The 15935-nt window shown below is 43.2% G+C and overlaps 1 protein-coding gene across 1 annotated transcript; it reads right to left on the bottom strand.

Annotated features, from left to right (window-relative positions):
* Nucleotides 1–1396: 1396 nt before the first annotated feature.
* On the bottom strand, nucleotides 1397–15649 carry SLC26A3 (solute carrier family 26 member 3). The gene is made up of 20 exons (XM_019283533.2): nucleotides 15470–15649; nucleotides 14542–14681; nucleotides 14326–14436; nucleotides 14077–14234; nucleotides 13153–13317; nucleotides 12298–12450; nucleotides 11461–11543; nucleotides 10508–10655; nucleotides 10262–10375; nucleotides 10072–10149; nucleotides 9568–9663; nucleotides 8528–8634; nucleotides 8202–8271; nucleotides 8021–8113; nucleotides 6521–6616; nucleotides 5681–5914; nucleotides 3953–4007; nucleotides 3308–3453; nucleotides 2446–2511; nucleotides 1397–1847 (listed from the first exon to the last, which is right to left on the bottom strand). The coding sequence occupies exons 1-20, from the start codon at nucleotides 15598–15600 to the stop codon at nucleotides 1824–1826; spliced, it is 2268 nt and encodes a 755-aa protein (XP_019139078.1). The 5' UTR covers nucleotides 15601–15649; the 3' UTR covers nucleotides 1397–1823.
* Between the last annotated feature and the right edge of the window lie 286 nt (nucleotides 15650–15935).

Below are 15935 nucleotides of genomic sequence, written 5' to 3' on the forward strand. Positions count from 1 at the left end.
GGTCTCCCCTCAGTCTCCTCCAAGCTGAACAGACCAAGTGACCTCAGCCACTCCTCAAATGGCTTCTCCTCAAGTCCCTTCACCATCTTCATTGTGCTCCTTTGGATGCTCTCTAATAGTTTAGTATTTTTCTTATATTGTTGTGACCAAATAACTTTCTTGTTCTGGAAAGATCTGTTGTGTTATACTCTATGTTTTTTGGAAGACTGCATTAGAAGGGCTATTTGGCAGTGTCCTAACTGTACCTGTCTTCAGGTACTGCTGTGCTGATTATCTGGCACATGACATGTACTTGACAGTGAATCTGCTGTGGCACACTCAAAAGAGCAGTGACTTGGCACAGCTGCTCACCATTTGTCTGGTGTCTGCAGGAAGCAGCATCTCTGTGATGCCACCAAGGGCCACATCTCCCATGCCAGGTCAGGCACATCATCACCCACCACAGAATCACAGCCTGTTACTCATATGCAAATGCATGAGTGTTTCCTGAAAGCTGAACTTGTCTACTTCTGTCTTCAAGCTCCCCTAATTCTTTCTATATTCAAAATCTCCTCACTTTTAATAATGACTTCCAGCTTGGTTTCATTAGCAGAGTTCATCAGATAACTCCAGATTAAAAAAGAAAAAAAAAAAAAAGAAAATATTTAACAGACTTTGTTTTTAACACCTGCATACTCTGAAGATAAAAATTGTAATTCTGGTTTGCACAGAACACTTTCTCCTTACCTTCAGCGCTTCTTCACTTCAAGTCCAAATGCACATTTCTGGTCACCCCAGTTTGACTGAAAGTCAAAACCAGGCTTTGAAAACTAACACCTCGTGTGATTTCAGAGTGCTGTTTCTTTCAGACTCCAGGAATGGTTCCATTTTCCTGTAGACTGAAGATTTTTATACCTCTAGCACTTGTTATGTGAAATTAAAAGCTCTGTCACTTTGGGCATTGGGTGTTTTTCTCTGAAAGCTGTGATACAGCTCATCTTCCAGCCTTAGACTTCCAGCAGGGGTTAATTGATGGCAGTTGTGCAGGGTATCAGAGTAGACTCTTTAAGCTGAAGCCCTCTGCCCATCTGTCCATAGATCCAGGCAATTCAGCCTGCCCACCTGGCAGCTCCACACCCATGGCTCCTCTGGCCAAGTTGTGGGGCCAGCATCTGTCCACAGGCTGGGTCTCACTGACGATGAGCTACCCTGGTGGTGCTTGGACAAATGCAGCCATACAGAGTCACTGAAATGGTGGTGGTTCACTATATATGTATATACAATGGTTCACTATAAATGTGTCCTACCTTGTGCACTTTACACAAGCCCAATCCAAATCAATGAATCATGTTTTGATCTGAAAATCCTGTGTCTTCATAATTAAACACATTAGTCACTAGGTACACTCTGTTCATGCTTGTGGTAGTAAGCTGAGAGCAAGTTTAATAACTCAATCTACTAAATATCTTACAAAGCACCAAGAAAACTTTATACAAGTTATATACATTCTGAAGATAAAATATCAGTCCTAACTATTATTCTGTGTTATACAATACAAGATTTCAAATATTTATAGATTCTCAAGTAACTGTACAGGTTGTCTACAAACTGTGGTATGAAATAAGAAAATCTGTGTGATTTTAGCCTCCATATATATACATAAATACATTTATATATACAGAGACACATTAAAACTAACAAGCCCATTCCAAAACCTGGAACATAACTATACGTAGTAAATCCTTCTTAAGGTACTTAAAAGTATCCTTCTGTCTTCATGCTTATCACAGCATCCACATTCATCTGTGATGTGTTGCTGGAGGATATTATACTCAGAAAGTTGTCTATAATTTTGTTTCTGTTGGAATCTGTAAGGAATTAAAAAAAAAAAATCAACATTCTGTAAGGAACAGTAAGGGTAGGTGTCATCTGGTAAATGATGTGTAAGTATTTGATCCTCTAAAACAGACTGGGGTCTGACATTTTCTCCTTAAAGGGTTGCCCTGTGCTGGATACCACCCTACTCTCTAAGTCTGTGGTGAAAAGACTGCATGTGTCCCTTTCTTATCTCTGTCTCCAGACTCCCCTTCTGCCTGAGACATTTAGATAAACTGGACTAATGTTGACTTCTCTGCCACAGGGGCATTGTACCAGTGACTTTATCATGGAGGAGCTGTGGTGGACAGGCGAGGACAGCAGGTGAGGCAGCCTGGTGAGGCAGCCTTTGCCTGCCTTCCGTCTGCTCGGTGCACACCACAAGGCTCATGAGCCGAGCCCCACCCCTCTTACTCTCATAAGGCTTTGCCTAAGTCAAATCCCATCAATAAGCTCTCTGGATGCTTTCTGCCCTGGGCTGACACAAGAGCTCAGGGATGAAAATGCTTTTGTTATCTGCCCTAGGCATTCCCAGGAGCAGCTCTCTGGGCTGCATTTTCTAGGGCTGGAGGGCCATAGCCAGAGCCTTACTGTGCACTCCGAGCTGCGCTGTCTGTTCCTGGGGATGATGACATTGTCATTGCTTCTACCCTTCTCCTGCAAAGAGCACAACAAGTTGGGGGTTAGGAAATTGATTACTTCTCTTTTTCTGTTTCTCCTCTTTCACATTAAAGAAGGTTTTGCTTTTCAAATCTCTGGAACATGCCTGGGAAGTTGACATAGAAGGAAGGAAGCTCTCACTTGTCAGCCTTTTATGATCCCCACCACATCTCTGGGTCAGTGCCAAGATCTGGACCAGTTTAGCTAAGCGGGATTAGACAGTTTCCACGTGAGCAGCATTCTGGGTCTTTCACATTTAAACACACTTATTGTATGCAGGATCCGCTCTTGCTCTTGATTTAAGAACACTCCAGAAAGGCCATCACCATATCTGGCAGTACTTATTTATCCACACTGCTTTAGCACTCCTTTTGAGGCTGGACAGGGCTGGAAAGCCTCCATGCAAGCAGCATAAAGTCTGCCTTTCAAGAGCCACTGCAGCAAATGGGGCAGCCTCTGCCAGATGGGTGACCACAGAGAACTGCTGGTGGAGGGGCTGGAATTTCACCCACACTGTGTTCTTCCCAAGGAGATGAGTGGACTCAACTGGAGTCCACAGCCAGGCCAGCTGCCAGTGGGAATTATTCACTCCTTTCACTAGTTTTCCATGCACCTGAACCAGGGGCCACTCTTGCTCTTCAATTTGATTGGAGACCAGCTGAGTTTTAATGACTATCTTTTTTGAAAATAGAGACAGTGTAGCACACACAGCTATAGCTGTGCAGGGGACTTTGGGAGCGTGACAATACTGGAAAGGCAATAAAGTAATGAAAGATGAAGACTGTAGTGTTACCTCAGAAAGCTTTAATTTGGGGGAGCTGGCTATGTCGTTCTTCAGCAAAATGTGTAAAACTGCATCATGAATGGTCAGGAAAAACATGGATGGTTTAATCTCTTCATCAAAAAATGCGCTTCTCTCCAGTTTGTCCAGAAGGCCCTCTGTGAGGGAACAAAATCAAAGCACAAAGAGACCTGGAGGCCTTAAGGAAGAAATTGTGTATCCTGAGCATGCCCACTGAGTGAACATGGGAGTTGCTGGTATAATGCACTGTTTTATTTATTAGAGCAGATGGCTTCCTCTTTACAGATGTCAAGAGGATGGAACATAAATGCCTATCAGTAGTTCCCTGCTCTGTGCCAGGCAGGAGGGAATTCGAGCCCCTTTTCTTATTTAATGCCCAGGGTGGATGATAGTGGGTCCTGCAGCCCAGAGCTGTACAGCACAGCAGTGGCCATAGGTAAAAGGAGCCATCACACACGGTCCCAGCCTTTTGGGGACAGCATGGAAGGGACAACATCTCCACTCAGCAGGACCTCTTTGCTATCCAAGACTCAAAGGTAAAACTGGGTGATCCTCCACAGCCATACTCAATGATCAACAGGGGAGGCAAGGGGATAAGGCATCTGTGGAGATGCCAACACAAAGGCAAGTACTCACCATGTGCCCCAGCAATGTAAACGTCAATGTTGAGCCGGACAAATTCTTTCAAAGTCTGTTAAACCAGAAGGAGGCACCATTTAGATACTGCTGGGTTTGCTGATTACCATTATAGTGATTAGCCACAGCCAGTACACCGACCACTCTAAGATATTTAAGACCTATGATGGTAAGTGGCTCTAGACTCACACTCTATTGCACATAGAGGCAGGACAGTCTCTTCACATGGCTGCAGACAGGGACAGCCAAGCCTTTTGAAAAGGGGCAGAATTGAAAATGTTAAGCTCACAGAGAAGTAGGTGATATTTCGTAGGTTGTATGGCTTTATTGTATTTACATGGCACAAGATGAAACTAAAAAAAATTACTTCACAATCTTCTGGGGAGATTTTTATAACTGGAAACTTGAGCAGAACCACAGTTCCCACTGTTACAGTGGGTCTTTAGTTCCTATGGAAATAGATTTACACACCCTGTGTGTCTCTGACAGTTAACTGTAGCTGCTACTGTTTGAAAATGTTGTGCCTTTTGCTTTGTTCAATGTCATCTGGGGAAGCAACAGCAGGAGCAGAAATGGAACTCCAATGTTCCAACTCCAGCTGGGTGTTTAAAGCCATATTTCATATCTATGTTTCTGTAAAGCTTCCCAAAATCTTAGCAGGTGAAGAAAGGGTACCACAGCCAACACTTTATTTCCAAGACAATTTATATTGATTATTTAAACAATTTCCTAAACATTTTCTATAGAAAATGTCCATTCAAATTCACATAAACTCAAATTTTGCCACTCGCCTTCCAGTCCATATAGCAATGCCTTTAAGAAGCAGACTAGAAACACAGAATAGAATCATATTTTGGTTGGAAGGGACCTGAGAGATCATCTGCTTCCAAACCCTGCCGTGGACAGGGACACTTTACACTGGAGCAGGTTACTCAGAGTGTCATCCAACTCACCATTGAACACTTTCAGGGATGGAGCATCCACAGCTTCTCTGGGCAACCAGTATTTCACCATCCTCACAGTAAAAGATTTCTTCTAATCTAGACCTGCCCTCCTTCAGTTTAATGCCACTGCATCTTGTCCTGTCACTGTATATCCCTGTAAGAAGTCCCTCTCCATGCCTTTTTATAAGCTCCTTTTATGTATGGAAAGGCCATATGGAGATCTCCTCATAGCCTTCTCTTTTCTAGGCTGAACAACTCTCTCAGCCTTTCCTCATAGGAGAGATGCTCCAGCCCTCTGATCCTTTCCTTGGCTCTCATCTGGACCTGTTCTAAGATGCCCATGTCTTTCCTGTGCTAGGGACCCCAGAGCTGGACACAGTACCCTGGGTGAGGTCTCATGAGAGTGGAGTAGAATCTCTTGTGAGAGTGGGGAAGAATCACCTCTCTTGACCTGCTGGTCATACTTCTTTTTATGCAGCCCAGGATATGATTGGCTTTCTTGTCTGTGAGTGCACATTGCATGGGTCAATTTTTCATCCACCAGTATCCCCGTCTCCTCCTCTGCAGAACTGCTCTCAATCCATTTATTCCCCAGCCTGTATTGATACTGGGGATTGCCCTGATCCGCGTGCAGCACCTTGCACTACATGAAGTTCAGATGGGCCCACTCCTGTCCAGGTCCCTCTGGGCACCATTCCTTCCCTCATGTGTATCCCTCAAGTGTAACTGCATCTGTAAGTTTTTCTTTCATATGATCACTGTTTGTCTTGCAAATTGTGATTACCTTTCGGAGGACTGTCATGGCAGAAAAATCGAGGAAGGACACTGATGAGAAATCCAGAATGATGCTGTGGATGTTGACCTGGGGTACAGTGATGCCAGGGGGGAGGTCAGTGCTCCAGTTGATCCGAATGGGCAAGTCTGTCATGATGGTGGGCTGGTCCAGCTCCTCTATCTTGTTGTTGTCTAATTCTTCATCTGACTCATACATAGGGTTAGCCATGCAAATCAAGCCTTTCTGTGTTGACATAGAAGTGTCATAGTTAGTTCTCTTCTGTAAGACCCAGCCAGGGTAGTGGTACTTCCTACGCTAGGGCAAGAGTAGTGGCAATGCAAAACTGCTCTTCCTATGAGATGGAGCAGGACCCACCTGGAAAGTTCTGTCTCTCCCTTGTCTGGAGAAGTATGGAAATTATTTAATCACCATCATAATCACTTAATGATGGCTTTTTATTCCTGAAGTCTGTTGTCTGATACACTTTAATACAGTAATTTTGGAACAAGTCAATAAAAGGCATGCAGGATTTGAGCTGGGAGAAAACCCTCTTTATCCCACCATTAATGCAGAATGATATTCACCTCTGTGGGATCTGAGCCTGCTATTTGTTGCCAGACAAAGCTCCAGTGGACACGTACAAGCTCTGCCCATGGTAAATCTGTAGGTCTCTAACAGTGAGAGCCATTTAAAATCTTGTTTTTTAAATGTGTTTGTGTCATGAAGTGGCAACTTGGGGAACAGTGTATCTAATTAAGAAGGGAGGCTATGAGGGCCTTCTCTGCCATGTAAAGCCAGGGACCTTGGTTGCTTAACTCCCTCCCCACCCTGAGGGGTTGCCTTACATACTGGTGTCACTCGCAGCTCTCCTTTCTTCAGCATCTTCCTAATCTTCCTCAGAGCTTTATTGCGTTTCCTCAGGACTCTCAGTGGGTTGAAGCCAACCTGCAAAACCAGAACTTTGAATAATTAAAACAAGAAATACCTCTGTGACACCGGGGGAAAGACAAAGCATCTCATGTGGTTTTTCTTTACAGTCACGACGACCATAGTTTGAATTTGATGTTGTCTACCACTTTTCACGATTTCAAACAAGGGCTCTTTCTTGGTTGGAAGGATGGCTACAGGAATGGCTACAAATGAGGCAGGGCTATCTGTACTGCTTTAGGAGACCAACATGGACAGCGTTATAGCAGTGACAGTGCTTAGCACAGGCCAGTAATTCCAGCAGGCTGGCACAGTGCTGGCATGTCCTATTCATCTGCATCATGTGATGGCCACCCAGGTGATCAAGATCAGAGAGCTCATGGGTTGTATCTGCTTTGTGCCGCCTGACTGCAGAGAGGGTCATTCACTCACTGTTTTTCCTGAAGAAGAAAGCCAGATTTTGTCATGTCGGCTGCATATGTTTCTTGAACCTCTGAGCTGGTTTTAACAAAATTAGATGGCAGGTAAATTAGGCTAATAATAAAATTAGGCTAAAATACTAAATTCCTGCACATCTTCTGCCTCATCCATCTAGTGCGTAGAGGAGAAAGGTATTATAAGTACCTGTATTTGTAGAGAAACAGTGGTGTGAACATCTGCACTCACAGAAAAAAAACCTTCAGGCTCTTCTGAGGTGAAAGCCAAGCACATGGAGAACCAAATGCATCAGATTCCCTCATTCCTCTGCCAGTTTCAGTCCCTCATGTGAAGAATGAACTGCTCATTGTCAGTTCTTGGGATAGTCACTGCTTATCAACTCCCCACTAAGAGCAGCGGGAAGGGGAGGGTGTGGTGCCAAGTTGTGTTCGGGCATTCATTCACACGGTGAGGGCTCGGGAATCCTGGATCTCTGTGCTGTTTATGGAAAGACTGGCTGCATTCACCAGTTTGTTATGAAAGACATTAAGAACTCTTTGATAGAATGATTCCATCTGGCATTCTTCTGACTGTTGTGGTTACATTCTTGGGACAATATGTGTCCCAAGACAATACATTCTTTACAATGTGTGTAAATAATGTAAGTGCTAATAAAATAAAAACAAAACAAAATCAAATCAAATCAAATCAAATAATTTGCCTTTATATTATCTATGTTTGCACTACTTTCTTCTCATAATATGTATTGTTATAAGTATAAATCTGGTATAAACATTGCTATGTTGTAAGTTCAGCATGAGTCAGGCTGTTCTCAGAGGTGTGTGCATACATATTATATTACAGTAGTGGCAACAATATCTGAATAATTAATGAAAATTCACCCTTGAACTGTGGACTGACTGCATATATAGTAATTATTGGGAAACCATATTCACCTTAATGTGTCAAGCAACTCATATGTTCAGGACAGCCCCAGACACTTACAGCAGTGATGAGTTTCTCTCTGAAGAATTCAATATTAGCGAAGAAGATTGGAGAGGAGCATCTGAAAATCTTCACTCCCTCTGGCTCATAGATCTGTAAAACGAAGGAGAAGCGTCAGTAGCAATGTTTGCTGTAGAAGCACATGTGAAGCCGATGATAAAAGAAACGAGACATTTCTTACATCAGTGTAATCCTTCCTGTTTCTGTAGATGTTACTTCTCCCAACATTGGCCAAAACAGTGCAGCTTGGACTGTGAACAAACATACACACAGTTGTTGGTGTCCCACATCGAAACTTGGAGGATGGGAAGGATCAAATAAAACCATCTCAACTGGGGTGGCAGAGTGAAGCAAGACCCACATCCAAAGATTTACACCTCTAAATTTTTCCGTACACAGTTGCTGGACAGACCAAGGCACGGATGGGGCTGTTGCCCTTCTCTGTACAGAGGGAGACAACCTATAACAGGAGGCCCTGGGATATCATTGCATTCAACAAGTACTCACATCTGGGAGCGGATCACCACCGTCAGCAGCTGGAATGCCACAGCTGTTGCTAGTCCAATGTCCAGGCCAAGAAAGACAGCAGATAAGAAAGTCACCACCCATATAACCTGTAATGAGCCAGTGGATGGTGACATTATGAGCATGTCAAGAACCTGGGTCACGAGCTCAGGGTGGAAGCAGAAACAGATCTCAGGTCTGGTCCAGGATCTCCATCTGCTTTTGGCGAGGTTTTTTTTCTTGTGAAACAGGGCCAGAGTCACCACTCCAGCACCAGGGAGTGTTTCTAGGGATAGCAATTTCTAGACAATAAAGGCTCGAAATGGGATAGGTGGTTCACTAAGTGCTCAATAAAAATCCATCAGAAATGCAAGATTAGAAGTAAATCAGAATTCTGGTAAAGCTGAGAGTTGTAAATACTCAAATATAGGTGCTGTGAATGTACATGATCGATAAATGACTAGATAATACTGAATAACTTTTAGCCACAGGGCTCAAAGCATTCTCATGGGACAAATAACTGTTGGATATCTGGGAAAACTGAGGCCTGGCACCATTTGTGAGCCTAAATTTTCTGAGTGTTAGAGGTAACCAGTCATGCCCTCTAGCCATGAGCTTTACCATTTGGAGTAAACTCTTCAAGTCCCAGTTGTCATTTGTTTTTTGCTGTGTATCTTCCATATAACACATTGTGTGATTGTGAGAAAGTGTCCCTGAATGCTTAGTCAATGCAGTAGCTATGTGGATATTTTCTGTTATTTAAGCATTTTCTGTAACTGTCTTCTCTATTTGACTTTATATAATTCACTATTTTAATAAATTTTGAGGAATTGGATGAAAATGAAGTTAAGAGTGAGAATTGACCCAAAAATAAGTGGGACAAGATGGAAAACATAAGCAAGTGGTATACCAGTAAAAAAGGCATGCCACTATTGTACTTCTGTTCAGTGAAGTAAAACAGGGATTAAAAAAAAAAGAAAATTTGTATAATAGATTACTTTTTCAGAGCACTTAACCTCTGATGCTTGTGAAATTCAACTTACACAGTCATACTTGTCCTTTCTCCATAGGATGCCTACTTCCTTGAACTGCATGAGCATTCCTTTCAAGTTGCCAAGAGCCAAGGATGCAAGGACTGACTGTTAAAAAGACCAAAACACATGCTCCATGTTTAAGCAATCAAAGAAAATGTTGAACATTAGGAGTTAAAAGATCATACAAATAGGGCCAAAGTGCAGCTGAAAGGCCAGGGAGCTGCTCCCAGTTTATCACTGCTACTGGAAAATCCCCAGCCGTGGTGCAGTGCAGGTGTCTGACTTGAGGTTGTAAATCCCACTTATGCAGCTGTGGTTTTTTGGTGTTTGGGTACTTATACTTCCTTTGAGTGACCAGATGTAGTGGTCCTTTCTGGCATAATATGGGAAGAAGAACCAAGCTTTTCAAACCCTATTTGGCTCCCACTGAAGTCTATGAAAACTCCCAATGACTCCTAGAGCAGCCCTGTCTCTGGGAAGCAGGAGGAAGCATTAGATGAAACCAGTGAATACCTTCTGTAATGGTGCCAGGAGAAACCCAATGGCCAAGATCACAACCAAAACAATGACAGATGAGATAATACCAGCAATCTGCATGAGAGAACAATTTCACAATGAATAGGTGCCCACAGGCATTATGGTTAGCGAGGAAAAAAAGAGCTGTCTTTCATTAAATGCCATCATGACCTGTTGTCTTCTATACCTGTGTTTTGCCTCCTGTGCTCTCCTGCACACCTGATCTTGACAGAGCAGTGCTGGAGGCAAATCCCTTGAATGATCCACCAACTATATTACCCAGCCCAAAAGCAATTAGTTCCTGAAATAAAAATAAAAAGAGATTTTTCTTAAAAGCTGGTTCATGACAGTTATTCACAAAGCAAAGCTTTCCTAAAATGACTTCTCTCCCATTAATAAATGCAAAATGTTGATCTCTGCGTTATTTACCTACCTGGTTGCCATCTAAGGGGTAGTCATGCTTGATGGAATACACTTTAGCCACGGAGAAGGCTACTGCAAACCCAACAATTGCAATGGAAATGCTGTCACCAATGCAGTTCTGGAGGATGCCTACATCAGGTGCAACAGGCGTTTGAAACCTGAGAGACAAAAAACTCTATTCATTAAGGAGACGCCTAAGGGTCTTCTGCAGATCCTAGGGAGAATTCCTCTCTGGACTTTTTTTTCCCCTTTTCTTTCAGTGAACCGAAATCTGAAGAAAGAAGACTTGAGCAGAAATAGATGTTCCTCTGCAAACTCTACCTACTAGCACCCCTGGGGCTACAGGGACCACCCCAGACTCACTCTGCTGTCCTAGTAAATGTCTTCCTCCCTATTTTTACCTTAACATGTGCCTCCTGATTCTTTATGCCAAAATTCTGGCATAGCCGGCTGAAGTCTATATATAGATATATACTCTATATGTGGATAAATAATCTTTATGTGGATATAGTCCTGGAGGGGCAGACGTTGAGACCTCTGGAGGATATGCCAGTGGCCAGTCATGGGATCAGGCAGGAGAATTGTGCAGGGTCCTGGTGGCTTTCCAGGGCTGGTGGTGGCTGCTGAACTGTGCATGTATTGTGAGGGAAATGGAGGAGTTCAGGGGTGAGTAGTTCAGTAAAAAGGACAAACATCAACCTCCTGCTCAACAGCTGTCTCAGAAAGTGAAGGACACAATTATTTCATGTCTCAGTGTATTCCTTGATGAATAGGAGATGTGCTCTAGTGAGTAACTTTTGTGTATTGAAAATGTACCATATCATTGAGCGAAAAATGTTTATTTACCCACTGAAAGAAGATGAAGCAGATAATTTTAATCAGAAACATAGCTGAACTCATTTAACACTGCCGAACTGGAGAGAACATTTTGCTCCAGTGGTGAACTGTAGGTAAGCCACTTACCCTTCCTCTAGTTTTCCAACAACAGCTACATTAAATTTTTCTTCAAAGTTGACAAAATGGGAAACCAGTGCTGCTAAGACTGTCTGAAAGATAATAAACCACACCTCCATTAGGCACATTCAAGCAAGAGTGTGAAGAATCTATTAAATACCATTACCTTCCTTCTCCAGCCTTATCCACACACTCTCCAGCCTTATCACTAGTGGCAGAATTATGCCCCAAGTTTTCACACCCCTTTGCTGTTCAGATGTCATTCCTGAATGACCTTACAGGTATGGGTTTACATTCATAAATTACACATTATAACAGAATATCTTACTAACAACAGAGATCATCCCACTCAGTAAACCAGGTATGTTCTAACAACATGCTGTAATGACTCTGGGGGAAAACAAGTGCTACTTGAGTCTGTATAACATCGTCCAGGATTTTAGGAGCTTACTGCCCCTGTGAGGCTTCCGTCACCCCTCTGCTGCTCAGAGTGGGCAAAACCTTCTGCTGCTGGAGGGCAAAATAATTTTGTGCATGGCCATGGATGTCCAGGACTTCAGTGGTTGCTTGCAGGTGTGGTGCAGAGGGGCCTCAGCAGTGAGAATGCAGTTGGCTGGTGTCAGAGCCGTATTTGTCCAAGGAAAAAAATTCACACCACAGATATGTTCAGTTAAGAACAGTTAAGTGGAGGTAAACCATTTCACAATAGCTCCTGAATGCTGTAATTTTTTCTTATATGTAAAATGATAACACATCATTTAATGGATAACCAGAGAAGAAATAGTTAAAACTCTGCTTCCCATGTCATAATATGGAGCAATTGCAAAATCAAAGGAAGTGACTCACCACGAGGAGTTCGATCGGGATGGGAGTTGGTAACTTTTCCTTGTATCGATCGTTCATTTCTTTTACTACAAACACGATAAGCAAGACAACGAGGGATGTGACAAGGTCAGCAACGTTTGTTTCTGTGATCTGGCTGAAAATGCTCTCCAGAGTCTGCAGAACCAGGAAGAAACATGTGGTGCTTTAGAAACAGTTGGGCCCTGGCACAGTAGCACTATCCCTTCCAGAAGAACCTGTATCTGAATGGCTCTAAGGATTGTGCTAGCTGGGATTTATTCCCTGTGGCATGATGTGGACTGCAAGCCCCCATGAATGTTTCTGCATCTGCCAAATGATGGAAGCGTCCGCAACAGACCCTTTCTGCTAACTTGTGACCCTCTTCTCCTGATTTTCCCCTGAGGGACGGTTGGAACAACAGGCATGTCTGTGATAGGATATGTGAGCAATGGCATTGCTGGGCAGGTGCCTCTCTCCACTCCTTCCTTCCTGTCCTTCTTCTCCCTTCTCATCCAACAGCACTCCCAGAGTCATATGCAAATTAAGTATGTATAATATCAGTCTAGCAAAAATGAATAATTAAATCCTTAAGGCAGAGTCGAATGCTTAATTGAAATACGTCAGCACAAAATAGCTACTATTTTCTGATTAGCCCAATGGGGTGTAACTTGGTGCTTGGTAATAAATTTAAAATTTGGTCAAATACTAATAACATATCTGTCTTGTTTTTCTCTCGTTTTTCCTCCTGCCTTGCAGTTTTTGTGCTGAGTTCTGTTATTATTGCCTTGTGATACACAGTCAGAAATGCATCGCAGGCACATCAATAGCATTAGCAAATAATGAACATGTGGCACTTACATAGATGATGCCAAATGGTTTATTAAATCCGGGGACAGGTAGCTGAAACATGAATTTCAGTTGAGATACCAAAACATGGATAGCTGCAGCAGTTGTGAAACCACTGATTAATGATTGTGATAGATAAATCACGATGAATCCAAACCGGAAAATTCCCAGAAGCAACTGAAACACAAAATGACCATAGGTCAGTGGGATTCATTTGCAGTTTTAAGCAATCTTTGAAAGAAAGACAATCATATTAAATGGAAGCAAAGATTTTCACCTAATCCCATGCATCCAGAGATTAAGGAATGTACTGTCACGAGACTTGCAATAAAAATTGAGATTTAGCAACAGAGGGCATAATGCTAGTCAGAGTAATTGCTTTAACTAAAGAGTAATTGCTTTAACTAAAACCCATTCTTTTTATTTCGTAGCAAAAATATACATCCTTGTTTTCAGTTCATATATTTTCATATGATACAAGTGTTTCACGAAGCACAAATATATTAGTATGTTAGGAAGGGAGGAACTGTAGGAATTTGTTATTAGGGAGTAAGAATAAATTGGTTTTTTTTAAAAAACAAATCCAAATATTTTACCACTGCAAGGCAGAGCGTTTACTCCCCTTGGTGCATCTGCATCATTCACATTATTTTCACAGCTACTTTTTTCCTATCCAGCAGATTGCTTTATTCTGTAGGTGGAGGTTGCAGCTGTGTGGGCTGTGGGCTCAGGCCTGTGCAAAACCAAGGATTTCACAGCACATGTGAGTGCCTGGTCACTGGAGGGAACAGATGTCTCCTAATCAGTGAGCCAGGGTCGGTTACATGGAAAGTGGAAGAGGATTACTTTGGTGACTACAACAGCAGAAACCAGAGAGGAAGGTCAGGCCACCATCCATCTGTTCACACAGGTACACTCACACGTACATTCACCAACCTGAACAATCCCAGAAAGGAAGGTTACAGATGCAGCCACCATCACCCTCTCATCATTTATTGCTGAGATATTTGTGGAATTTCCATTTCCAATGCTGTCATCAGGGACCAGCCTGGTGACGACTCCTCCCACCATGAGGCTCAGGACGGGGAAGGGACCTGAGCAGCACAAGGCACTTGTTAGAAGATCTGAAGGGGCAACATGTACTTCTTCATCAGTGATGAGGGTAAGTGGTGTGCCTGAACTTACCCACTGAGATATGTCTCGATGTGCCGAAGATAAAATAGACCAGGACAGGGAAAAATGCTGCATAGAGTCCATAACTGGGGGGGACATTCACCAGCAAAGCAAAGGCCAGACCTGTAAAGACCAGGGAAGGTGATGTGTGTGCTGGAGGCTGAAGCCAGCAGTGCCTTGGCACCTGGCTTAGCAGGCTGTGTCAGGACACATAGTTCCCAAAGGTACCTTGCAGCACAGCCACGAGCCCTGTGTTGATGCCAGAGACGATGTCACTCAGGACCCACGCCCTGAAGCGATACGCTGGCAGCCAGGAAATGACTGGAAACAAATTCAAAGCAATTTTTTTGACCCTTTGTGGGGAGCAGCTGCAAAGGCACAAGGGGACAAAATTTTGTCAGTGAATCACAGCCTGTTTCAGAGAGGTGAGGAAAGGGGAAGGATTCAGGTTCTGGCTGCCAGAAATCAAAATCTCACCCAGACACAGCCCTGATCAACCTGCACTACCATCTGTGCTTCAAGGTATATCCAGTGGCCTTTGGAGGTTCTGTCCTACCCAAATTCTCATAGAACAGCTTGGGTTGGAAAGGAACCTCTATGGCCATCTAATCCAACCCCCCACCCCAGGAAGCAGGGATGCCATCCATTGGGTCAGGTTTCTCAGAGCCTTAAACATTTCTCTGACCTTGAACATTTCCAGGGACAGGGCATCCACCACCTCTCTGGGCAACATGTGCCAATGCCTCACCACCCTCATCATAAAAAATTTCTTCCTTCTATCCAGTCCAAATCTACCCTCTTTTAGTTTAAAACCATCGTCCCTTGTCCTGCTGCAACAGGCCATGGTAAAAAGCCTGAGTATGTCTTTCTTATAAGACCCCTTTAAGTACTGAAAGGGTGCAGTAAGGTCTTCCTAGAGTCTGTGCTGCCAGGGACCCAGAAATAGAGAAGCTACCTTAGATACAACTGTAGGAAGACTTCTAAGGGTAACAGCAGTCAAAATCCATTAGAAAAATCTGACATTGAATTTAGTTAACGAATTTTCACTTGCTATGTTGGAATGGGAGGTGTGCATTGTCAAGATGGAGTTCATGCCGTCCAAGAGCAGTCAGGACTGTTTCTTAGATCTATTAAAAAAAAAAAAGTATCTCCTTACCTAAAATAGAGTTTCAGGTGATCCCAAAAGGTTTTATGGTATCTGTGCAATTTCTCATGCTCTTCATTGAATGCATTCTCTGAGTACACGGGTCTGGCTATAACATAATGGTTACCCACAGGTTCAACCATTTCTGCTGAAATGTCAGGCTAAGGATGGTGACTTGTGTGTGCTCCTCTCTGCCCCAGGCACTTAAAAACCTGAAATGAAAAACAGGGTTAGCTCTTTATGTACTGTGGGGCGAGTAGCCATAGCATAGCTGAGTGAGCTCCAAACTGAGCGTTACCACCTTTGAAGATCAAAAGAGGGATGGTTGAGACACCCGCTTCACTTTGCCAAGGTGATCTCCTGCCCTGCTCCTCCTCCCACTGCAGAGCACCGTTTCACTGGAGCATGAAGTATTTCTTTCTAAAGATGCAGCCAAAAAGTAGACAAGATGGTTTTTGAGTTACTTTATCTCTGAGTC

Source organism: Corvus cornix, chromosome 1A (assembly GCF_000738735.6).
Source record: "Corvus cornix cornix isolate S_Up_H32 chromosome 1A, ASM73873v5, whole genome shotgun sequence".
Classification (NCBI taxonomy): Eukaryota; Metazoa; Chordata; class Aves; order Passeriformes; family Corvidae; genus Corvus; species Corvus cornix.